Raw genomic sequence first — 27,596 nt, 5'->3', positions numbered from 1 at the left:
AGCGTAATACTGGCTTGTTCAGATCTCACATACACTGTCCAGCACAATACTGGCTTGTTCAGATCTCACATACACTGTCCAGCACAATACTGGCTTGTACAGTTCAAACATACAGTATTCAGCACAATACTGGCTTGTACAGTTCAAACATACAGTGTCCAGCACAATACTGGCTTGTGCAGTTCAAACATACAGTATCCAGCACAATACTGGCTTGTACAGTTCAAACATACAGTATCCAGCACAATACTGGCTTGTACAGTTCAAACATACACTGTCCAGCACAATACTGGCTTGTTCAGATCTCACATACACTGTCCAGCACAATACTGGCTTGTGCAGTTCAGACATACAGTATCCAGCACAATACTGGCTTGTTCAGATCTCACATACACTGTCCAGCACAATACTGGCTTGTACAGTTCAAACATACAGTACCCAGCACAATACTGGCTTGTACAGTTCAAACATACAGTATCCAGCACAATACTGGCTTGTACAGTTCAAACATACAGTATCTAGCACAATACTGGCTTGTACACTGTACAGTGCTTAGTTTAGTTCACATGAAGTACTGTCAAGTTAAGTTTGGCAGCCAATAAAGAAGACAGGCAGACAGACGGACATACATATCTTTTACCTCACCGCTGTACATGATAAAACATGCATAAACTGGAAGTTAATACATTAAAAATAGTACAGCACAACTCATATAAAGTTATGAGATATGATACAAAATAAAGTGATATATACAAATAAAATTATTTACCCATATTACAAATGCTTCCTGTGATGTAATATTAAAAAGCAGTTTTTTGCAGTGAAATATACTTCATGTTAGAAAAAGAACACACAACTTGCAATACTGGAAATGACAGCAAAATGTCTTCTTGTCTGTAACAGGTATGACAACAGCACTGATGTACAAAGCGTTGAACGACGTAGCTCTAAGACTGTCATAACGCTTTAGTTTTATATAGAGTTAAGACTATCATAAAGCTACAACACTTTATAGATTGAGCCCCTGACCTGATATATTAGCCTCCCCTTGTCCGCAGTATCAACAACAGAAACTAGCTTTTCTTGCTCACAAGATTTTAGATCTTTTTCTACATTTCTTGCTTATATTCACTTCAAGAACATGACTCGTAATATTGATCAAATCAACACGTTTGATGTTCTCCCCTGATGTGCATCCGCGTGCAATGGCAGAATGTACAAAGTGTCTACAGTGAGCCCCGGGGAGCACCTGACGGTGGCAGGGAGTGTTACTCCATGGGAATATGTGTGAGCTCTGTAATACAAACCAATCTGGTCCATTCAGTAGGAAAATAGTTCCTCATGGATGTAGTATGTGTGATATATACATGATGCCCTGTTATAGAGGTGAGATATATGTGATGCCCTGTTCTACAGGTGATGTAAGTGATGCCCTGTTCTACAGGTGATGTAAGTGATGCCCTGTTCTACAGGTGATATACGTGATGCCCTGTTCTACAGGTGATATATTTGATGCCCTAGCTGGTCTACAGGTGATACACATGATGCCCTGTTCTACAGGTAATATATGTGATGCCCTGTTCTACAGGTGATATACGTAATGCCCTGTTCTACAGGTGATATAAGTGATGCCTTGTTCTACAGGTGATATATTTGATGCCCTGTTCTACAGGTGAAATAGGTGATGCCCTGTTCTACAGGTGATATATTTGATGCCCTGTTCTACAGGTGATATATGTGATGCCCTGTTCTACAGGTGATATAGGTGATGCCCTGTTCTACAGGTGATATACATGATGCCCTGTTCTACAGGTGATATATGTGATGCCCTGTTCTACAGGTGATATATGTGATGCCCTGTTCTACAGGTGATATACATGATGCCCTGTTCTACAGGTGACATACATGATGCCCTGTTCTACAGGTGACATACATGATGCCCTGTTCTACAGGTGATATACATGATCCCCTGTTCTACAGGTGATATACATGATGCCCTCTTCCAAAGGGTAATAAATATACAAGTAACATATGTGATGCCCTGTTCCACTAAAGGAATAAATATACAAGTTATGGATCAGATGCAGGTAAAATTTTGGAAGTCCGACATAAGTATGGAATGTGTTGAGATTGTGAGACTTTGGTTATTCCTGGATATTTGTAGACGTATATGCCAGACTTCAAACAAAGTTTGCGGGGGCCCCCTGGTGGCAGATATAAACACAGCATTCCCCTGAGAGTGAGGCATGCATTGCTCCCTAAGTATAATCTACAACAAGCCACACAAACCAGTTTTAGCTTCCTCTGGGCAGACATTTGTTTATAGAAGGCCCTCAAATCAACAATTATTGTGTATAGACTGAAACGAGAGGCTCAGTGTTTGGTAAGGTGAACTGTTGTTTTCAATTCTTGAGTCTTTGTGCAAACTGTGTTCATAATGAGTGATCCTTTAGTGCACTGTGACCAATAAACTAAGATCAGATTGCTAACGACGTCTTCCGGAGTATTAATCAAAGCAAACAATACTATCTACGTGTGTGAAGAGAGTATTGGATTAGATGCATATGTCTGACAGTCTTCAAGGGAACGTAAGCGGCAACTAACAGGATCGGGTGGTCAGGCTCGCAGCCTTGGTTGATGCCTGTCATCTTTTTTCAGTTTCGAGGACCGATGCTCATGATGTCAATCACTGGATTGTCTGGTTCAGACTCGATTATTTACAGACCGCTGTCTTATAGATGGAATGTTGCCGATTGTGGTGTTAAACAACAAATAAACAAACAAACAAACAAAACTTCAAGGGAAACTTCTTAAAAGGAACACTTTCAATGTCACAACAAAATGAACACTTGAAAATGACACATATTTATTTGTTGTATGTTTCCTGCGGATAAAAAGCTGAAAGCATATCTTTGAATATTGCAAACAATCTTGTCATATGACAACCCACGTAACGTAGCACCACTAATGGCTATCTGACATGTTATTACAGCTTTAAATATTCATGTTTCTCCTTGTTTTGTTGTGTGGAGAGTGGAATGGCCATCAGGAGAGGCCGCCAATTTTTCATCTTCTCCTGTGATATATGGGTGTACATGTGGGATGAGAGGAACTGATGTGAAATACACTCTATACATATCATAGCTTATCACATTTCACAGGCTATGGAGTGTATGAACCTTGATGTCCATCATGGGTGATATCACATATCACATACATCAGACTGTGGAGTGTATAAACCAATATGTTGATCATGGGTGATATCACATACCTCAGACTGTGGAGCGTATGAACCAATATGTTGATCATGGGTGATATCACATCTTATCACATACCTCAGACTGTGGAGTGTATGAACCTTGAAGTCCACCAGGGTGATATCATAGCTTATCACATACCTCAGACTGTGGAGTGTATGAACCAATATGTTGATCATGGGTGATATCACATATCACATACCTCAGACTGTGGAGTGTATGAACCAATATGTTGATCATGGGTGATATCACATCTTATCACATACCTCAGACTGTGGAGTGTATGAACCTTGAAGTCCACCAGGGTGATATCATAGCTTATCACATACCTCAGACTGTGGAGTGTATGAACCATGATGTCCATCACAGGAGATATCATACCTAATCACATATCTCAGACTGTGGAGTGTACAGTTACATTTCGCTACAACGCTACCTTCGGGGTCCAAATAATTGATCACCAGTTTAACGGAGATGGAGTAGTAGGTGGTAGATGACCAACAAATCAGTTTACATGCTCTGCCTACCTAACACGATCTATGTTGCACATTTCAGAGTTTAAAAAAAGATAAGAATAGAAGTTGTTTATGATTCATAGTGTAAAAAAAGATTTATCGAGGATAAATATGTGCTTTCAAAAAAGCACAGCATATCCCTTCAGCTAATTCAGGTGAATAAACAGGTATTACAAACTTGGTCAATAAAAATATGAAATTTGATATAAAACATCATTAGACACGATGATTTACCATTTTTAATTGTATTTCCTGCTCTCCAAATCATTGTATTATATGCAGAGATTAAGATTACTGTGTGTATTTTCTCGTAAACTAAGCCGGAAATAGCAATCAGCTGTGCACACGTTTTCTCCAGATCTATCGGTGATTCAGTTAAAAAGTATAACCAGATATCATAACAATAGGATTTAATTGTGTACTGAAGTTCGTATCTGAAGACTGGTATTTCTGGTGTTATGTGATCGCTGATAATGTTGGATGCAAGTGATGAAGAATTTGCTGTTGTCATCTGTATTTTTTGTATTGCCATGTTGAGAAGGCAGCATCGGGGTAGGCAAAGGCATATTTGGTCCCGAGAATGGCAGTTCGTTGTTGAACCAAATCAATTAATTCTTCCAACATCTTGTCAGTCCAAAATAGTTGGTTTATTTTGACTTGACTCTATGCACTTCCAGTTGAAAAGGTGTAAATGTTCCTTGCATTCTGATTGGCTAAATTAAATCAAGGTCATCAAACTGTGATCAAAGTTTGACGAGAAATAGGATCAGTTTCTATTCCATCAAAGTCCGTCCAAAACTTTGTCAGCATGTTACACTATCAAAATCCTGGTCGAAATGGACTTTGACCAAGTTTTTTATCAAAGTTTTTGCTTGTGTAATGGGGGCTTAAACAGTTCTGTTCACATACAAATTTGCCATCTAGGGTGATATCATAACATGTCCCTCAGACCATGACTGCATGTTCCATGATGTCCAACTTGAGTGATGTCACCGCCAGCCTATCACATCCATCAAACAGTGCCGTGCAAGTATGACGATTTCCATCTCGGATGATATCATAGCTTATCACATCACTCATACAAAGTGCTGCAGTAAAAGAGCTGCAGGATTAAGCTTCATGCGTCTTCTATTGATCAATGATTGCAGCGCAGCCACTTTCAATCACCACCGAACAGTTGTAGACTCAATCAACATGCCCCTGTTACCACCCCTTGCAGCGCCAGCTTACAGTTAATATCCACCAAGGGTTAGGCTGCTGCTGCCCCCGGTAAACAGTTTACTACATCAGGTTGATTGTACAAATCTCTGTATTTGTCCACTGAACATGTGGACGAGGTTTACGAGAGGATTCCACTAACTCGATATTCCCTGAGGAGAAACTAAGCCAGGATGGTCTGTTTGGACCGATGTTACTATCCCCCATCATTTCTGTTTTGATTCCACACCTTCGACCTCTTGTCCAACCTGTGAAGATCTGGGTTAGAATTGGTCTTCAGCAACCCAGGCTTGTCGTAAAAGGCGACTAGCAGATCAGGTGGTCAGGCCCGCTGACTTGGTTGATGTATGTCACCGTATCCCAATTGCGTGGATCGATGTTGATGATGTCAAACACTGGATTGTCTGTTCCAGACTCAATTATTTCTAGACCACCATCGATATGGCTGGAATATTGTTGAACTTCCGTATTAAACAACAAACGAACTTCTAGTTCCATATGTCAAGGTGCAAGAGGAAATATAAATGGATCAGGACTGACTGATGGTCAATCACAAATAAATATCCATTAACGAAGTATAAGTTAGTGAGCTTAGCTAATAATGCTTTTGAACAGTATTTCAATTATTTCATGGAGTGTCAGCTTGACGTGGGAGGAAGGTCTAAAGTGATGGAGGTCTTAGACATTTTCCCCTTTGGTGAAACCATGTGTATCACGGGGTATGGTACTGACAAACCAACAAACATAATCACAATGAACCTGGATTTGAACCTACAATCATAGTTTTGTGGCAAGTATATATAAAGGGACACAACTCTGTACTGTGGATGATGATGCTTTTGATGAGTTGTCACCCCTGCCCACTCAGTGATTTAAGAACTTAAGGTATACCTGTATACCTGACCCGCTGTAATCCGTGGCCAAAAATTCAAAATTCTGTGGTCAATTTTTGTAAATTCTGCAGCCAAATTATGATAAGTCTGCACACAATTCTTTTCAGCTTAGTTTTTGTTAACTTCGTAGTTTTGCGCCTATTGTGGCAGGCATTTTTATGATAAACTTATCCACAGCTAGAAGAGCTTATGGAAGTGAATTTAGAGATCTCTAGTGAAAAAAATACAGACATGCATTTTCTGTAGGCAATTGTACAAAATTCAAATTCACTTCAAAATGAAATAAATATCCGTTTACAGGTTTTATACCAGTTTTCAAGTGACATGTTCAAAATTCTGCAGTGTATTTAATGAATTCTGCAGAGGTTAAATGCAAATTCTGCAGGACTTCTGCACAAAATGTGAATTTCTTCATGACAGGTATATTTCTGCAACAAGTGGGCATTTCAGCAAACTATTCCGCGACCACAGAATCGCAGAATACAGCGGTGACTGATTAATGAGTGAAACATCCAAGGCACAGTAATTACTGCGACATGTGTAGCCTCTTGGGATGATGTAGGCTAACCCATAAACTGATTCTGACAAAATGTCCCAATACATGAACAGGGCATATCTTGACTTACGATGGCAACTGCACTGGCCATTTCAATAACCCTCTTTCCCTGTCCCTCTCCGATTCCTTATAGCCCCAAGTGGCTTCCCTCATTAATCATGCTGGTTTTGATGCCGTGGACTCAATAAGGATGTGAAAAGGGAATTTTGAATATCTGATCAAATATTTGAGACATCTTCAAAAGGATCATGCCTCCTTGTTAAGTTCAATCATTCATTGACTCAGCTGTAAGTATCTTCTATAAGCAGCATGTGCTGCCAGCTCAAAGGACGACATCATTCATCTCGATCCTGGGGCCAGCTATGTTGCTGAATGGAGTGCCATTTCATAAACGTTGTACAACTAATCTATCAACTTAAAATGATACCTAATAAAATCCTAGTTTTTGTGATCAATATAACTTTGTATCAGTTGCAGCGAATACGACATCATCTGATGAAGCTATTCTAAATGCACTAATTAAAGCATTACTGAAGTAATTATTGCCATAAAAGAGTAACTGAACACTCATCGAATCATTGATCTTGCAGATATTACTTGAGCTAACGGTAATCTTAAACCATCCCCGGTTTACGGCAATTATACAAGCAAACAATCCCCGACAATATGTCTCCAGTCACACATGGTATCATGTAGCCATCAGAAATCAAACAGTGTGCAAAATATGACTAAACTGACTAATAGTTGGCGGGTAATGTGTAATGTCATGCAAACAGCTGATCCATAGAGTCGGATACCTGCCCGCGCCTTCCTCCAGCCGCCTACTGCAATATTGATTGGCTGCCACTCTGATTAAAATCTCGAACTAGGACATAAAGCATGTAACACAACACAGTTTCAAATAGTGGCGTCTTCACCCAGCGGAACTAGCTTTTCATCATTGCAGCTGGCAATAGTCGAGTATTCATGTCTCGTCTCTTTCTCGAATCAGGGCAATGTGGAATCAGTTCAGAAAAAAAAAATCACGACAGAGAAATGATTTCTCACGTCTCTAGTGTTTTCTAAAAGTTTTAAAAAGTTTAATCAGCCAAGTGGTAGTAAACAACTTCACTTCAAACACAAATCATAGTATGACTAAGAAATGCAAATACGAGTGTGTCCGTGATGTTTGTGGAGTTTGATGAATCCTCAGGTGTCTGAGATGGGAGGCTGAGGGGTGTGTGTGTCATGTCTCTCGCACGGGAGGGGAAAGTGGCATTGATCTGTACCCTATTTGTTGGTTCTTACTAAGACTGGGGAAAAGGCCCGTGAGTAGGGTTCAGTGCTGCTATACAAAATATTCTGGGTATATTGAACTGGGGCAGGAATGTGTGTGTCATGTCTCTCGCACGGGAGGGGAAAGTGGCATTGATCTGTACCCTATGTGTTGGTTCTTACTAAGACTGGGGAAAAGGCCCATGAGTGGGGTTCAGTGCTGCTATACAAAATATTCTGGGTATATTGAACTGGGGCAGGAGCATCAGGACTGAGTTTCACGTCTTGAGACTCCTGTGTTAAAACTAACACAATGCTACCCCCTGGAAGCATGTTTTATAACATTCGTGACCAACTTGTGTTATTCCGGGACAAGCCGAATAGCAACTTGTGCCCCGATCATGACCATTTTTGCGACCGGGTTCCGTCTTAGCGCAAACGGGCATACCTAAAACAACTGTCAACTCGTTGCATAATGGTTCACATACATTTTCCCATATATTATATATATTTCAGATTCAGCTTAAAGCACATTGGGACATGCGGAATTATACAGTATGATTGAACACATTTAACTGTGTCTTTGGTATATTTTTAGATGTAAGACATATGTAACATCAAAAAATATTTTTGAGGGATTATTTGACGAAGAACTTGAAATCATACGTGCATTCTGTTTGGTTTGTCGTATTTTCGCACGACATTCATCGATAGGGGGACGAGTCTTCTTGCAGGTTACGGAAAGGGACGAGTGTTGACGAATGGTTTTATAACTGCAAGGGACGGACCATTTTATATTCTAGGCATTTTGTAGTGAGTGAGTACGGTTTTCAGAAATCGGCTTCACACATTGTACCCATGTGGACAATTGAACCCTGGGTTTTGGAGTGACTTGCGAACGCTTAAACTATTGGGTTACCCCAATGTTTGTATGGAGACTAGATATTTATTCAGTTACATCTGCAAAACCAGATATATTTTTTTATTAAAACTTTGAGCCTAATTATCTTTTTACAGAAACACCATGTGGGTTGGGGTAAGGGTCACATGGGGTAGTGGTCAGGTGGGGTAGGGGTCAGGGTCAGGGGGATAGGGGCAAGGATCGGGGTTGAGAAGTGGTCAGGTGAGGATGGGTGATGGGGATACTGTTTTAATGTGCTGTTATTGCGAAGAATTGTGGCTGGCTATGTTGTGGTGGTGGGTCAACATAATCTATATTCATGATACTTCCCACAGCAGTAAAAATTAAATATGGTAAGTCCGCAGACAGCTAAGTCAGTTTTCACAAGATTTAAAGATGTACGTCACCTAGTTTGTCAAAACTGACATGGGGGGTTGAGAAGCTTCATAATCAGTGCTTACATCTAACATGAAAAAAGACGTTCTGATTATCCTCACAGTCATTATCAGATTGTAAACGACACACCAAGCCAGTCTGTCAATCTTCCTTGGAATCTGACAGCTATAATTAAGTTTTTGCCCCGTGGAAATGTTACTGCATGAAGATATTTACACCCAGAGTGGCCAACTTGATTACTCTGGTGAGTAATGCTTATAAAGTGGGCCATTGCAGCCTCCGCTCTGGCTAATAAAGTTTTATGTCTGTACACAGAGTGATTTGTGGGAGATGGGTAAATGACCAAATAATATCGTTCTGATTTCTCCGTGGCTTATGAAAATCTCTCTTTACGGTCTGTGAGATGACAAGGTTGACCTGTCTGAGCAACACACGCGTTGGTTCTAAACAGTACATAATTATTTGTGTTAAGCAATACTTACCTGTGCACATTTGTAAAAACATGCCTGTTTTGTGCAGCCATTCTTGTTCAAGATATGAAAGCAAAACATGCCTGTGGGTATGAAGTGTCATTTGTGTGTGTGGAAAGAAGCAGCATGTATTTATTTGTGTGTGATATGAAGCAACACTGACATGAAGCAGAGTGTGTGTGATATAAAGCATCACTTGTGTGTGGTGTGAAGCAACTCTGTGTGATATGAAGCAGAGTATGTGTGATTTGAAGCATCACTTGTCTGGTATGAAGCAACACTGTGATATGAAGCAACACTGATATGAAGCATCACTTAAGCTTGTGTGTAGTGTGAAGCAACACTGTGTGATATGAAGCAGAGTATGTGTGATTTGAAGCATTACTTGTCTGGTATGAAGCAACATTGTGATATGAAGCAACACTGATATGAAGCATCACGTGTGTGGTGTGAAGCAACACTGTGTGATATGAAGCAGAGTATGTGTGATTTGAAGCATTACTTGTCTGGTATGAAGCAACACTGTGATATGAAGCAACACTGATATGAAGCATCACTTGTGTGATATGATGAAGCAGAGTGTGTGTGATCTGAAGCAACATGTGTTTGCTATGAAGAAATGCATGTGATATGAAGCATCACTTGTGTTTGGTATGAAGCAACATGTGGGTGATATGAAGCAACACTGTGATATGAAGCATCACTTGTGTGATACGAAGTATCATATGTGATATGAAGTATCATGTGATGGATACGAAGAAATGTGTGAGATATGAAGCATCACTTGTGCATGGTTTAAGCCAACACGTGTGTGTGGTGGTAAATATCACCTCTTATCAACAATTATGTCAACCTTATTTTCCTGTTGCTGTTTGCGGCCCGGCTACAACTGCCACAGAGGTGCATGAACATGTCAGTCCTGTGTATTACTAGTTGGTGCTGAGTGGAAGCATTCAGCTGAGACATGATAGCCAGGTCTGAAGATATTGGACTTCCTGTAGACATCAATTTTATTATAAGCTCATGTTTCATTCAGTGTATCAAAGTTGGATGTTGACCAAGAGAAGATTGCCCTTGACCAGGAAACATCAAGGACACATTACACAGTAAACAGGACGTTTACAAAATGGATAGATTTTGGAAAGCAATCAACAAGAAGATAGATGATAGACACTTAAGACAAGCAGGGTAGTGAGTGAGTGAGGGAGTGTGGTTTTACGCCGCTTTTAGCAATATTTCAGCAATATCACGGCTTGGGGACACCAGAAATGGAATTCACACATTGTACGCATGTCGGGAATTGAACCCGGGTCTCCGGTGTGATGAGCGAACACTTTAACCACTAGGCTACCCGACCGCCCCAGAAGCAGGGTAGTAGGAAAGAGTCTCATTGATGTTGTAAAAAGTTAGATAATAGATGTTTACCAAATGTTAGATAGATGGACAGGGGTGGAACCAGGATTTTGAAAGCTTCGGTCATTTGTACATGCAGTGGGGGTGGGGCATTTGGGGGTGTCGACCCAAAAAATCACAAACAAAATATATAAACCATCATTAATTTTACTTTAACAACCAAATAAAAAATTTATGATGGTAAATAACATTTGAATTTTGTTTCACATTTAAAAAAGGGGGGTGGCCACCCCTTGAAATCCCCTTCTGGATCCGCCATTGGATGGATCAAGTTCAACAGCTCTTGTCAGAAAGTAGGGCAGACTGAAACAGTTTGACAAATTGTAGACTCCCTACCCCCATGGAGACCATGCATTCTGGTTACAGATAATTAAGTGTTCCAGCTGCGGCAGCTCCCTCTGAGGATGTAGATGTGGAGTTAGTGAACTAACCAGTTGAAATTGTTGGGGCAACCATGGGATGGAGGAGAGAGGCAGTGGAAAGATCAATATATATTTACTTCTCGGCTGAAACCCACCAGAGACCCACTTGTTGCTCCCAAATGCCTCGGCCTCAATCTTTCTGGAGTCTGGCTTTCTGTGTTGGACACGATTCCTATCTAATACCCATATAGCCTATTCAGATACTGAGGACATTTGGACCCAGTATATCCTATCAACAGTCCAAGACATCAGCCTTCAGACCTAACAGGTGCCACAAACAGTCTTTACTGTTAACCCAGGTTATCGCAAGATCAATGACAAAAACAATGTCTCATTTCATGCTCAAATTACAGAACAATAAATGTCTGTATTCTGATGTTAATTACTATTGATCAGCCATAAATCTTGGCCACAGGAATAAGACCACCCTGTTGTACCGTGCCACTCAGTTCAATCTTCCCAAACCAGGTCACATGGTGCTGTAGGTACTATCGGTGCTGTGGTGTATGGAGGTATAACTAGCTGTGCCGTGAAGTGTCCTCAGCTGGCACTGGGTCTGAGGGTAGAGGGTGCAAATAATGATAATAATCCTTAGATTTGTAAGCATCTTACCTGTGTCATAATCATCTATCTCCTGTTACAGCTTCCTCTCCCATTACCATGACACAAAATATAAAAATATTGATAACAAATATTTAAGCCTAAATTCAATCACTATCTCTGTAGAAAGGCTAGACTAAACAATAATTTTATATACCCCATTTAATCTAGCTTAGCATCAGCAATGTATCAGCCACATTGAAAAGCTTTCCAATTTACTCATGACTAAAATAAGTGAGTGAGTGAGTGAGTGAGTGAGTGAGTGAGTGAGTGATTGTGGTTTTAGCTGCTTTTAGCAATATTCCATCAATATCACAGTGGGGGATACCAGAAATGGGCTTCACATATTGTGACCATGTAGGGAATCGAACCCGGGTCTTCACTTCAGCATGATGACCGAATGACCGCCCCCTAAAATAAGTGAGTGTATGTTATATTATGCTTGTCATCAATACTAAATCACAGCCTAACAAAAACCAATATTGCGACCAGACCAAGCAATGGTTGATAGCATGAGCTACTTTTCCCATTTCAATAGGGTAGAGTGATGAGTCATCCAGGGGACACATTGTAACCACCTGACCAACATATCAGTGAACTGTAACAACAAGCATGGGGAGGATGGAACAATATGGACAAATGGACACTTTCTAGCCACCTCATCAGTATACATATTGGTGAACTCTTACAACAAGCATGGGGAGGACAGACCATTAGGCCAAACATTTTTTATTTTTCGTTTCACAGGCCTCCCGCCACTAATATGGACCTCTTATACAATTAAAATGTTTTATATACATTCCTTGTATACATCACTTCCCTGGTTCATGGGGCCACCTGCAACTCAACAACAGAATGATTTTCATATAAATAAATAATTGACATTTATTTCTATATTTATTTCGATCTACCTTGTGCGGCAAAGCTGGGATAAATCCATGAAACATAAGATTAAAAAAGTGTGGCCTTATGGGCATTTGGACCCTTTGTAACCACCTGACCAACGTATTGGCTTAGTCTTAGAAACGGGGTGGTCGGGTAGCCTAGAGGTTAAAGGGTTCGCTTGTCACGCCGAAGACCTGGGTTCAATTCCCAACATGAGTACAATGTGTGAAGCCCATTTCTGGTGTCCCCCGCCGTGATATTGCTGGAATATTGCTAAAAGCCGTGTAAAACCATATTCACTCACTCACTCACTCACTAGTCTTAGAAACATGGACAGGACTGAACTAAATGAATATAGTGACCCTTTGTAACATCAAGTCTATTCAATATATACATATATACCATATGCAATAAGTCTATAAACCCTTTATGCATTTCACATGTGGGGACATGAACCCTATCATCAACATGACGAGCTCCACACACCAGATTAAGTAAAGGAGATATGGTAACATTGTTAAACATGTGATTGCTGGAAGAAGCTTATCCCATTTTCAGCCAAATCAACAATAAAGTACCCTTATAACTAGATGTAGGCACTCAACACGTCAGCCATATAGTTGTGAATGATCAACACGAGGATTCATCAGCAGTTCTAGCTGATTGTGTGGTGTCTGATGCATGTGAAGCTGCAGTCAGTCAAATGTCCCCCTGCTTCCACTGTCTGATAGGCATCTATCTGAATAAAGCAGCTGATAATAGTGACAGAGTCCCGCAATTGCCCTGATTTGTCTGGAATGCACATTCCCCTGACTTCCTCAAGATGTTGGCTAATCACATTATCATCTCTCTGTTGTGCACCACGCTTCAGAAGGCTGGCGTTGGGGATGGGAGGCCATCACAGCATCATTGGGACTGGGAATATTCATTTATTCCTGCAAATGTCTAGATGGAACAAACATTCTTCATACTTACATGCTGTGCTCCTGTGGTTTAGATAGCCATGATTTCACTCATATGCATTCAGTGGAATAGAAGATCAATACAGATCACTGCTGAATGTAACCGACAACTGAATGGTATCCTATTATGTAATTTGACAGTTGCATTCAAACCGTTATTCTGGTGTCTCCGTGGACCGATATAGACAGAAGTATTCAAAGTTTAACTCAACACTGCAATAATAAGATTCATTTGACCAGTTTAGACAGTATCTAAAGTTTAATACAACATTAACATTCAGTGGACCAGTTTAGACAGTGTCTAAAGTTTAATCCAATATTGACATTCAGTGGACCAGTTTAGACAGCGTCTAAAGTTTAATACAATATTGACATTCAGTGGACCAGTTTAGACAGCATCTAAAATTTAATCCAATATTGACATTCAGTGGACCAGTTTAGACAGCATCTAAAGTTTAATCCAATATTGACATTCAGTGGACCAGTTAGACAGTAGTATTCTCACACTGAATTGCCCTAACAAAATATACTTATAGTCAAATAACTATGAAACTATTGACAGATCCTACTTGTCAATTTGTATTACAGATGGATACAACTTTCTGATTTGAAGACTTAAGATTATGTTATTCCAACTAGATATTCATGACAAAAATGCCTCAGTGTTGCAAGCTACGATCAAATGTTAATACCTATTGCAGAATAGGTCCTTGGCAACCCATGCTTGCCCGAAAAGGAGACTATGCTTGTTGTAAAAGGCTATGTGATCAGGTGGTCAGGCTCCCTGACATTGTTAATGCATGTCATTGTATCCCAATTATGTGGAGCGATATTCCAGCTATATGACAGTGGTCTGTAAATAATCGAGTCTGGACCAGACAATCCAGTGATTGACATCATGAGTATCTATCCACGCAATTGGGATCGATGACATGCATCAACCAAGTCAACAAGCCTGACCACCCGATCCCGTTAGTCGCCTCTTACGACAAGCATAGTCGCCTTTTATGGCAAGCATGGGTTGCTGAATATTGAGTAATGGCCATTTTGATAATACCCTATGCATGAATTATGTGCAGCATTGATGCAAATTCTGTTTACAAAGTCTAACTGTTCCCGATACTTATGTTGCAGTGTGCGGCGAGGCCAAACAGAACATCTACGCCAGCGGCTGCAACGAGCAGGAGCTGAGGCTGGACTGTGGTGCTGGACACCGTATAGCCATCAAGCGCTTGTTCTATGGTGTGAAGCTAGATGCAGCCTGCGTGGGACACCGCCGCACCCGGCGCGACTGCTGCACCGCGTCCCACGCTGACTGCATGGTGAACAGGGAGGAGTCGTACCTGGACATCAACACCCAGTGTTCTGGGTATCCCTCCTGCAAGTTCATGGTCAAGAAGGTCACTACCGGTGGACAGTGTCTGAAGAAGACCACTGACTTCATGACCATCATCTATGACTGCATAGCAGGTGAGTAAGTGAGTAAGTGAGTATGGTTTTACACCGCTCTCAGCAATATTACAGCAATATCACAGCGGGGGACACTATTAATGGGCTTCACACATTTTAAAGTAACTATGACAGCATACCAGGTTAGCTAAGCCAACCACTATCATATAGCAAAACAGGTGTGTTTAAAAGTAACTATTACAGCATACAAGGTGAGCTAAATCAACCACTATCATATAGCAAAACAGGTGTGTTTAAAAGTAACTATTACAGCATACAAGGTGAGCTAAATCAACCACTATCATATAGCAATACAGATGTGTTTAAAAGTAACTATTACAGCATACAAGGTGAGCTAAACCAACCACTATCATGTAGCAAAACAGGTGTGTTTAAAAGTAACTATTACAGCATACAAGGTGAGCTAAACCAACCACTATCATATAGCAAAACAGGTGTGTTCAAGAGCTACTATGCTAAAGAAGACCAGATGAGCTAAAACAAGCAACTATTATATCAGGGGAGCTAAATCAAACCACTTTCACAACCAGGTGAGCTATATACCCAAGGAATGATAGTTTTTGATGCAAGGTAAACAGAATGGTATTGTGGTATTTAGGTACTGGGTGAAGGGGAGAGGCTCTTCATATTCACTCAAGTATGTACACATATTAATAATCATAGCCATGTGTGACAGGTGAGTTTTTTACAGTATGATCAATAACACATCATAAGCTAATTAATTATCATAAACGTCCATTATCATTACCAGATGATATTACAAGATAAGGAGGTGAACTACCTCAAAACATGCAAACAACAGTTTCACTTTACATTCTATGGACCACTTAAGTAGTCAAGTTTAGTATTACTTCCGTTCATTTTCAAAGAATTAACTCAAGAATGCGTCCTCCTTAATTTGAAATTTTACTCATAATTAGCCTTACCGTACCTGTTGACCTTAATACTTTGAGGATAGAATTCCCAGTGTTTTAGAAACAGACTTTTCCTGAAGTGAAGCTAAATCTGTCTGTGTGTAGCAATATTGAGATAACTCAGCTAGTGCTGACATAACAGTGCCATCTTTGATGTTCACAGAACATATGGCTGACTATGAACTCCTATAAAGAAATGGTGCTACTTTACACCTGTGCAATGTATGTTATGTACACGGACACAAGGTTCAGCCATCGGAAGCAGTCTGCCCCATGTATAGGAGGCATCCGGACACATCCAGCCATTGTTTTGAGAGGCTGGTGTTTTGACATATCTTGTGATAACAATACGATAAGTTGCCAAGGGTCAGACAACCGACACCAAACCTTGTTGCTCAGCTTTTCCTCAATGCAAACAAGTTGTAACATTGTTGAAAGATCACAGTATCACATACATAGACGTGATAAGATGAGGCCCAGAGTAGAACAAAGTGGAGGTGATAAGATAGGCCTAGACTTGAACACTAGTGGTTGTTAGAACAGCCACGGTATTGAACAAAGTAGTGGTTGTTGTTTAACGCCGCACTCAGCAATATTCCAGCAATATGACAGCGGACAAAGTAGTAGTTGTTAGAACAGCCACAGTATTGAACAATGTAGAAGTGGTTAGAACAGTCATGGTGTTGAACAATGTAGAAGTGGTAAGAACAGCCACAGTGTTGAACAATGTAGAAGGGGTTAGAACAGCCAGTGTTGAACAATGTTGAAGTGGTTAGAACAGCCACAGTGTTGAACAATGTAGAAGTGGTTAGAACAGCCACAGTATTGAACAATGTAGAAGTGGTTAGAACAGTCATGGTGTTGAACAATGTAGAAGTGGTAAGAACAGCCACAGTGTTGAACAATGTTGAAGTGGTTAGAACAGCCAGTGTTGAACAATGTAGAAGTGGTTAGAACAGCCACAGTGTTGAACAATGTAGAAGTGGTTAGAACAGCCACAGTATTGAACAATGTAGAAGTGGTTAGAACAGTCATGGTGTTGAACAATGTAGAAGTGGTAAGAACAGCCACAGTGTTGAACAATGTAGAAGGGGTTAGAACAGCCAGTGTTGAACAATGTTGAAGTGGTTAGAACAGCCACAGTGTTGAACAATGTAGAAGTGGTTAGAACAGCCACAGTATTGAACAATGTAGAAGTGGTTAGAACAGTCATGGTGTTGAACAATGTAGAAGTGGTAAGAACAGCCACAGTGTTGAACAATGTTGAAGTGGTTAGAACAGCCAGTGTTGAACAATGTAGAAGTGGTTAGAACAGCCACAGTGTTGAACAATGTAGAAGTGGTTAGAACAGCCACAGTGTTGAACAATGTAGAAGGGGTTAGAACAGCCACAATGTTGAACAATGTAGAAGTGGTTAGAACAGCCACAGTGTTGAACAATGTAGAAGTGGTTAGAACAGCCACAGTGTTGAACAAAGTAGAAGAGATTAGAACAGCCACAGTGTTGAACAATGTTTAAGAGGTTAGAACAGACACAGTGATGAATAAAGCAGTTGTTAGAACAGCCACAGCGTTAAACAATGTAGAAGTGGTAAGAACAGCCACAGTGTTGAACAATAAATTAATGTAGAAGAGGTTAGAACGGCCACAGTGTTGAACAATGTTGAAGTGGTTAGAACAGCCACAGTGATGAATACAGCAGTTGTTAGAACCGTGAGCCACAGCATTGAACAATGTAGAAGTGGTAAGAACAGCCACAGTGTTGAACAATAAATTAATGTAGAAGAGGTTAGAACAGCCACAGCATTGAACAATGTAGAAGTAGTAAGAACAGCCACAGTGTTGAACAATGTAGAAGATGTTAGAACAGCCACAGTGTTGAACAATGTTGTGGTTTGATCAGCCACAGTGATGAATAAAGCAGTTGTTAGAACCTTGAGGCACAGCATTGAATAAAGTAGAAGTGGTTAGAACAGCCACAGTGTTGAGAAATGTAGAAGTGGTTAGAACAGCCACAGTGTTGAACAAAGTAGAAGAGATTAGAACAGCCATAGAGTTGAACAATGTAGAAGTGGTTAGAAACATGTAGACTGGCCACAGAGTTGAACACTGTTGTCATTAGATGCGCCACACTGTACAACAAACATTCTGACCCCAGTTTACACCTATATCAAACACTTGATCTACAGCAAACATCATGCCAATTTAATGCATGCAGGGTGACGAGAAATGACATGAGACCTCACAGCCTGTTGGCTGAGATGACTGATGGTTGATTCACCAATCACTCAAACATCGCAACCACCAAACACCTGTCAATTTGATCCTATTCCCCCAAAACGCAATTTAAAGAGCTGCCCTAAATATTTTAGTGGTATACTCCTGTTTGTAACAAAATTAGAAACCAAGCATTTATTTATTCACAATGTTTACACAAGTTTTCCAACATGCTTAAAGGTTGTAAAGGAAAACCCTACCTACTCTATTTTGAAATTAAATGTAATAAGAACCCTGTCTATTTTCATCAGGCTTTAACACAGTGCCCTGAAAACCTAGCTTGTTTACAACACTCAACACATGTTTATTAGATAAAGCATGCATGTGAAAAGAGGACTTGTTTCCCCACTGTAGCAGTGTACTGCCACCTAGCTGTCTTCGACGGACATATCATTATTGCAACTACGTCAGAGCAGCAGGAATCAATAAACAACTTCCTACTTCCGTTTCCCAGACTGAACCCACTAATTTCAAGGGAAATGGAAATGAAAAAGAAATCAAATTATCCTTGACAAGGTTGTCAGACATTCATTCACAACGTAAACAGTTATTATCTCAATCTTGCTACATTAAAATACATGACAGCATTCAAAACATTGCCTTTCGTTTACAAATCATTCATGTAAACTTCCTGTTATTTACACAATTAGTTTGAAAGCTCTGTATCAGATTGCTGCAATGTGCTCTGGTGAACAGTACTGACAGACAAGGCAGTAAGAGTTACTTCCCTTGGCCATCAGAAATATTCTCTCTGTCACCAAGGTCTTACAAACATACAGTCTGTTGTAAAGACCTTTCTTCTTGCAAAAAACATTATTTGACACAATATTCAGTTTATTTAGTTTAGGTGAGGTGAAATTGGGTTAAATGTGGTGGTCAAGATTATTGCATTTTTATACCTGGGTAGCAACTTGCATGCATGTGTGTGTTGTTGTTGCTTGTTTTTTAACGCCGCACTCAGCAATATTCCAGCTATATGATGGCGGTCTGTAAATAATCGAGTCTGACCAGACAATCCAGTGATTGACATCATGAGCATCGATCCATGCCATTGGGAAATGATGACATGCATCAACCAAGTCAGCAAATCTGACCAACCAATCCTGTTTGTCGCCTTTTACAACAAGCATAGTCGCCTTTTAAGGCAAGCATGGGTTGCTGAAGATCTATTCTACCACGGATCTTCACGAGTCCCTTCATTGGAACATACATGACGTGGTTCACTGCATTCCCACTAAGTATTTGGCATAAATAGATGCTGTGGCTATATTGTCACTGCTTTTTCATTGCCATTTTCTCTTATATTGAAACATTTTTAACATTTATCATCAATGCAGATGGGTTGTGTCAGTGTATGTGGTCAAGTTTGCACAACTCCAACTGGACACACTGTTATGGTTTTTGCCTTTTATGACAAGCATGGGTTGAAGACCTATTCTACCGCCGATCTTACATTTCCTCTTCTGATTTAAATGACTGAACTGTTGCAGATGCTGACATTGCAAGCTTCTGCTCCGACACACATAAGCGAGGCAAGGAGTTGTACATAGCCAACACAGAGTACCCTTCCTCCATCCGTGGCAACAAACCCCGGTGTTCCTGTCTGGCCACCACAGAGCAGTCGCGTGGCATCAGCCTCCATTCCATCGACATCCTCATCGCTATGTCGGAGTACGGAGGTCGAACCTGTACCGAGCTCATCAAGATTGAAGACAGTTTTAACTACAAGAAGCAGATCACGTGTGGTCATCGTGGACTGTATGGCTTCCGAGCTCTGTACGAACGGTCAACGCGGAATGTCACCATCAGCCTGGAGAGCCAGAGCAATGATCGTGGGACGGCCTATGTGTGGTTCCAGATTAAAGGTGATTAGGACAGATGTGTGAAAAGTCCTGATTTATTACACAAGGCAATTCTTTTTTGTTATTTTAGGGACAAGCCTGCCGTAAAGTAAACAAAATATTGCTGTGTTCAACTGAAGGCAAATTTATTTTCCACATGGTTTTATCTGAACTTTAAATCCAAGAGCATTGTTGCATGAAATTTACCTCATATCAACCATGCCATATTTCTAGAATTTCCCTATATTTTTCTCTTGTTCTGTACACACTAATCAAGCAGAAGTGTTGCAACAGTAACAACACTTTCTGGTCATTAAACAGAATTGTTGATCTGAAACAGTAACAACACTTTCTTGTCATTAAGCAGAATTGTTGATCTGAAACAGTAACAACACTTGCTTGTCATTCAGCAGAATTGTTGATCTGAAACAGTAGCAACACTTGCTTGTCATTAAACAGAATTGTTGATCTGAAACAGTAGCAACACTTGCTTGTCATTAAGCAGAATTGTTGATCTGAAACAGTAGCAACACTTGCTTGTCATTAAGCAGAATTGTTGATCTGAAACAGTAGCAACACTTGCTTGTCATTAAGCAGAATTGTTGATCTGAAACAGTAACAACACTTGCTTGTCATTCAGCAGAATTGTTGATCTGAAACAGTAGCAACACTTGCTTGTCATTAAGCAGAATTGTTGATCTGAAACAGTAACAACACTTTCTTGTCATTAAGCAGAATTGTTGATCTGAAACAGTAGCAACACTTTCTGGTCATTAAGCAGAATTGTTGATCTGAAACAGTAGCAACACTTGCTTGTCATTAAACAGAATTGTTGATCTGAAACAGTAGCAACACTTGCTTGTCATTAAGCAGAATTGTTGATCTGAAACAGTAGCAACACTTGCTTGTCATTAAGCAGAATTGTTGATCTGAAACAGTAGCAACACTTGCTTGTCATTAAGCAGAATTGTTGATCTGAAACAGTAGGAACACTTGCTTGTCATTAAGCAGAATTGTTGATCTGAAACAGTAGGAACACTTGCTTGTCATTAAACAGAATTGTTGATCTGAAACAGTAGGAACACTTGCTTGTCATTAAGCAGAATTGTTGATCTGAAACAGTAGGAACACTTGCTTGTCATTAAGCAGAATTGTTGATCTGAAACAGTAGGAACACTTGCTTGTCATTAAGCAGAATTGTTGATCTGAAACAGTAACAACACTTGCTTGTCATTAAGCAGAATTGTTGATCTGAAACAGTAGCAACACTTGCTTGTCATTAAGCAGAATTGTTGATCTGAAACAGTAGCAACACTTGCTTGTCATTAAGCAGAATTGTTGATCTGAAACAGTAACAACACTTGCTTGTCATTCAGCAGAATTGTTGATCTGAAACAGTAGCAACACTTGCTTGTCATTAAGCAGAATTGTTGATCTGAAACAGTAACAACACTTTCTTGTCATTAAGCAGAATTGTTGATCTGAAACAGTAGCAACACTTGCTTGTCATTCAGCAGAATTGTTGATCTGAAACAGTAGCAACACTTGCTTGTCATTAAGCAGAATTGTTGATCTGAAACAGTAACAACACTTGCTTGTCATTAAGCAGAATTGTTGATCTGAAACAGTAACAACACTTGCTTGTCATTAAGCAGAATTGTTGATCTGAAACAGTAGCAACACTTTCTTGTCATTCAGCAGAATTGTTGATCTGAAACAGTAACAACACTTGCTTGTCATTCAGCAGAATTGATGATCAGTAACAGTAGCAACACTTGCTTGTCATTAAGCAGAATTGTTGATCTGAAACAGTAACGACACTTGCTTGTCAATAAGCAGAATTGTTGATCTGAAACAGTAGCAACACTTGCTTGTCATTAAGCAAAATTGTTGATCTGAAACAGTAACAACACTTTCTTGTCATTAAGCAGAATTGTTGATCTGAAAAAGTAGCAACACTTTCTTATTCTCTTGTTCCAGCCGAAGAATCAAACGACTTTGTCAACGTGTATTGTGGGGAGGCACTCAGACGCCTTCTTGCCAAGCCGTATCAAGATGCAGAATCAAGGGACCGAACTAAAGCTGAAGGTTCTGATGGAAAGCTAAGCACTGTCATACCTCGCCGACCTGAAAACGAATCTGCTTCAGCAGCCATATTCCCACTTACATCTGATATGGGTGAGTCAAACGTGCACCATCACAACAGCAGATGCCTGGGGTTTTTTTCATTACTACACTTGACATGTTTTTAGCCCACCTGTTTGTGTCGGCTCATAATGTAATCTTTAAGCATCTGACACTTAACTCCCTTGAAGGTCCAACATTACACAGATGATCACAGCATGGGAGTCCCTGAAAGATGCCCACAGAAGTCTGTTCCGTTTCCATTATAACACACATGCCATTAGGGGTGTACCTGTGTATCAAGATCTGTTTATCTCTACATCTAATAACACGAAGACCATGAACTGAAACACTTGTGTATTTCAGATGAGTGAAAAATGGCTATCTTTATTATCTGTTCTGAGTCACAAAAGGTAACAGGCAAGCCAAAATGATCCTAATTTGTAGGATGCGGGTGGCTTTTCAAGCTCATGTTATAACTATTTAGGCAATCTTTCATTAAACATTCTGCCTTTTATAAGATCATGTATCATATTGAAGGCCGAATATCACAGTGTATCAGAGTTTCGAGTGTCGTTTCACCATTAGTACTACATTCTACATTTACTCGGAGGCTGTTAACTAAGCTCTAATTGTGTTTCAGCTGCCATAGTTGGAGGAATTGTGGCCGCATCCTTTGTCATCTTTGCCATCCTCATCATCTCCATTGCTGTCCACTGCCGGAGGTAATGGTTTGCATAGATGTAGTATTTGTTTGCTGTTCTAAAATGTCACATTCAGCAAAATTCAAGCTATATGACTGTGGACTGTAAATAATCAAGTCCAGACAATCAGTGATTGACATCATGAGCATCGATCCATGTAAATGGAAAAAAATGACATTCAATCAACCGAGTCACCATGTCTGACCACCCAATCCATTTAGTCACCATTTACGACAGCATAGGTTGCTGGAGATGGAGATTCTCATGGGTACATGGATAAAGACACAGAAAAACCTGGAATACTAATCAGCCATGAAATACATGGTTGTTGATTCAATAAAAATAGACAGTTGAATTCCTTTTCATTCTACCAGTGAACATTCGCGGTAGAATAGGTCCTCAGGAACCCATGCTTGCCGTAAAAGGCAACTAATGGGATCGGGTGGTCAGGCTCGCTGACTTGGTTAATGCCTGTCATCGATCCCAATTGCGTGGATTGATGTTCATGATGTAAATCCCTGGTTTGTCTGGTCCAGACTCGATTATTTACAGATTGCCGTCATATAGGTGGAATATTGCTGAGTGCAGTGTTAAACAACAAACCAACCAAACCAACCTTTTCATACAAACAATCCTTTCAACGGAAAATCGGGAGATGCTGAATTTGGCTGGAGTTACCTCCCATGCACTAATTCATACATTTCTGACCAAAATCAATGTTCAAGTATTCAATGTCAGTTCATGCTATATTTCCATGTACTTTACTTGGTTGGTCATTGGTCAGTTGATCGGGCACATTGAGTAAAAGACACAATGAATAAATCTTCTTTTAACAAAAACTCAAAGGCCATAAAAAATGTTCATATTTAACATATCATACTATGATTATTTCAAAGCATATAAATCAGATCTCCTCTTGTTTCTTAAAGTTGTGAAGTGTTCTGGTGTTTACTTAGACCCCACTGGCTCTAAAATTTTATTTACACATGTAAAGTCCATAAATTCAAAATAATGATTGTGAAAGTGTTACTTCATGGTGCCAATTTCAACATATTCCAATTCTAGTCCCCTCTGTGGTTTGAACTGTGGACAACATTGTGTATTTTCATTTGGCTATGTAATATTAAGGGACATTTATTACAGCGGTGGGTGAGTCAGAGGTTTTGGATGCACTATGTACTGAAATAATGACCCTCCCCATGTCCTTGTACAATTTTTTCATGGCCTTTCCTATAAATGCAAAATGCAAATGCTCTTTATATTTTATGATAAATTTTCCATTTGTCATGACCCTCCCAAAATAAATGTCAATTTATTTTTACCCTCCCGTATAGACTTTCATTCATTTTGGTGACCCTCACCTGATTCCCTCTGATCCCCCTCCTGAACTGTCCCTCTGATGCTCCCCCCAAAATAACAAAACAAAAACAAAACGCACACCTAATAAATGCCCTGTCCCTAAACGAGAAAAACAATTGTTGTTTTCACTCCATTTGAATCACATGTATGTCACCCCACATTGTTATATAGACAATTATTGTAGTATTTCTGCTGTAGGGTACGTCGAGCGAAACAACCAGTGAAGCGTGTGGAGATGTATCCAGCCATGAGTCCTACTCCATCTCTGGACGTTGCATCCTACTGTCGCTATGACTACGACGATGACCACTACTGTTCCATCAGTCGGAGTCCATTGAAGGTATCTTCCCAGTATGACTACAACCCAAACAAGAACGTGGTTCTGGGATCCGCAGAGTACAGCCAGCCGGACGAGGTTGTGTGCGAGGAGCTCCCTGCCCCTCCTCCCCCTTACAACGGCGGCCTGGACGGACCCCAAACTGAGCCCCTCATGAGCGTCCCCCCGCGGGATTACCTTACTCTACGGGAAGAGATTGATAGTGCTGCAGGAAACCGCACCATGCCGCCACCCCAAGACTACTATGCTGTCATCAATAAGAAAGGCAATAAAAGCCCACCGCCGAAAACACGCAGCAAGAGTGTCACCTTCTCTCAACCTGTTGCCATGGTAACACCACTTCCATCAGGTTCTGATGAGTCCATGATGGACAGAGAAGGAAATGAGAAAACTGATGAGTTTCCACCGCCGGTGCTTGACTCCCCAACCAAACCAGAGACCATCCAAATACCCCGGTACGAGGGAGGGCAACCTCTGGACTCACCAGCACGACCGCTGTCCACATTCCGTAGTCCTGACGAAGAGATGAAGCTCAGCAACCAGTTTGATCTGCCTCCCCCTCCTCCGGAAGACTACGACATGGACAACACGTGTCAGGCGCAGTATGACAACATCCCCTACTACAGTGGCCAGGAGAAGTCTTTCTGGTTGCCACCTCACAACTATGCACCCAGTGCCGTGCCAAATGGGAAAGTGAGAAATATCTATGAAACTGGAGTCTGAGAATCTCTGACACATCAATCATGTGTGCCATCTAGGAGACACAAGCAGGGAGTAATGGATGATCACTAGGGCTGGGATGGGTAACTCGGGTAGGATCCAGGTACCCACAGGACTACCAAGACCTGTGGTTAATCACTTGATATATTGTTTAATGACAAAAACTTACTATAGCACAGTGGTTACACTACAAAACGCTAATGTTCGCATTTCTTTCTGATGAACACATTCCTTTTGACTTGTAAATGTTTGAGTAATGATAAAGCTTCAGCCAACTTCAGTGAACGCATGATCTGATTGTTTGATACATGTATCTAAATAGTTTTAGCCAGGGCTATGGTAAAACAATTACCAATCAGACATTTTGTTCCCTACTCTTGAGACTTGCAGTGGGTACCCGGGTAGGGTTGGGTAATAGGGGTTCGGGTACCCGGGTAGTAAATTTGGACTCGTCCCAGCCCTAATGATCACTCACCATGTAGGCATGTCTGTCACCCACATCTCAACACCAGTGCAGTGGTAGATATGAACACAAAGCTTCATTAGCCACACAGGAGAGTAGAAAGAAACATCTACAAGCCCTGAACACGAGTCCCCATTTTTATTTGGTGACTGATTAGAAGGTAAATACTTGCTAATTTAGGTACTCACTCAATATGTGCTGCATCAAATATTTTTTTGCGGTAAACTGAATTCATGTCAACTGAACCTTGCCAGAATAGGAAACCCTGTTTCTTGTCAGACTGAAACATCACTGGGACAGGGACATCGCTTGCTACCTTCCAGCGGCCATTTTTAAATTTTACTTTCTACTGACTCAGGCTAGCCTTATAACCCTGCAGTGGTGCAGACAAGAGAATGGTACTGTCAATACTGTACTTGCAACAATGTTGTACATGTGACATTAGTACAATGAAACCGAGACTATTACAGTGTTGTCTGTGAGGTTCCGATGTGTGTACATTTAGCACAGCAATGTGTATAAATTGTGTTTGGACCTGTCATATTTATTCTACTGAGGAGACAGACTAGGATGGACATGCTCTAAGTGTATATATTTGTGAGCTGACCTGACGTGTTAATCCAGTGTTCATTTGTTAGTGCTCCGGGACAGAGCATCACAGAACATCACAGAACATCACAGAGTGAGACCTGGTTACAGGAGACCTCATCACAAAAAACCCGGCAAAGTTGGTGAAAAATACAGAAATCATAAAGATTGGAATGAAATTCTGCTCAACATTTTTCAGATTCTTCAACTTTGAATTATTTTCACAAACTAATGAAGTGGTCACCTGTTCCTTCTCCACCTTGTTTCGCCACTGCACAGCATCATGGACCAATCCAGGTGGCGTCATTCAAGATGCATCTTGGCACTGATCATCAGTTGAAATCATTCTAGTCATCACAGACATTTAGATGAGTAATATAAGGTGGATTATAAGCCACGTCAGATAACTATGGATATCCTGCTCTGATGATTGCTGCTGGAATATATAGTGCAATATAAGGGACTGAGTCTGTCTCCCTAGGAACTATGTGCAATATACAAGAGTACAATGTACGTACTCATTGATCATGGCTACAACACATACATTGTAGCACAGCTGTAGACAATACCTCTAGGACAACCAGGCAATATATAGTGTATGTCTAATCTGTTCACAATATATATCCATGGCTACAACACAGATACAATGTAGCACAGTTGCAGAAACTTATGATGATAACACTGTTTATGCCATGACATCAGGACAAAATGTTTGTTAGTATTCCTGACAAGATCTATGTCAGGCCATATTCTCTCACCCTACAGTATGAGTGTTAGTAGACGATCATGTAATCACTGTGTAACCACATAACCATACTCACAAGTGTTCATTATGTCACACCATCATTGAAATTCATTACAATAGTCAATATTCTACATGATATTCACCCACAGATTTGTTATATTTCATTGCACATACTTCTTCCTATATCTGCAATATACCTCTATGTAGACACCTTCCTGTTTCTATAGACCTGCCTTAGTGGATGCCATCTTACTCTTATGAAAGGCAATTAGATCTCCTCGAGAGGAGGACATATTTCTTTTCAAGATAGCCA

The 27,596-nt window shown here is 40.4% G+C and overlaps 1 protein-coding gene across 3 annotated transcripts in view; it reads left to right on the top strand.

Annotated features, from left to right (window-relative positions):
* LOC139474769 (uncharacterized) overlaps positions 1 to 26,616 on the top strand; it is a 93,287-nt gene extending 66,671 nt beyond the window's left edge. For all 3 annotated transcript variants that reach the window (XM_071257894.1, XM_071257895.1, XM_071257893.1), the window contains 5 exons: positions 14,877 to 15,212; positions 19,893 to 20,267; positions 22,224 to 22,421; positions 23,011 to 23,092; positions 24,629 to 26,616. In XM_071257894.1, the coding sequence (XP_071113995.1) occupies positions 14,877 to 15,212; positions 19,893 to 20,267; positions 22,224 to 22,421; positions 23,011 to 23,092; positions 24,629 to 25,490 (1,853 nt within the window). In that variant the 3' untranslated portion in view covers positions 25,491 to 26,616. The remainder of the gene's footprint in view (positions 1 to 14,876; positions 15,213 to 19,892; positions 20,268 to 22,223; positions 22,422 to 23,010; positions 23,093 to 24,628) is intronic.
* Positions 26,617 to 27,596: the final 980 nt, after the last annotated feature.

The sequence above is a fragment of the Haliotis cracherodii genome, unplaced genomic scaffold (assembly GCF_022045235.1).
Source record: "Haliotis cracherodii isolate W230 unplaced genomic scaffold, xgHalCrac1.p SCAF_3, whole genome shotgun sequence".
Lineage (NCBI taxonomy): Eukaryota > Metazoa > Mollusca > Gastropoda > Lepetellida > Haliotidae > Haliotis > Haliotis cracherodii.
This window is presented reverse-complemented; position numbering and strand designations above follow the sequence as displayed.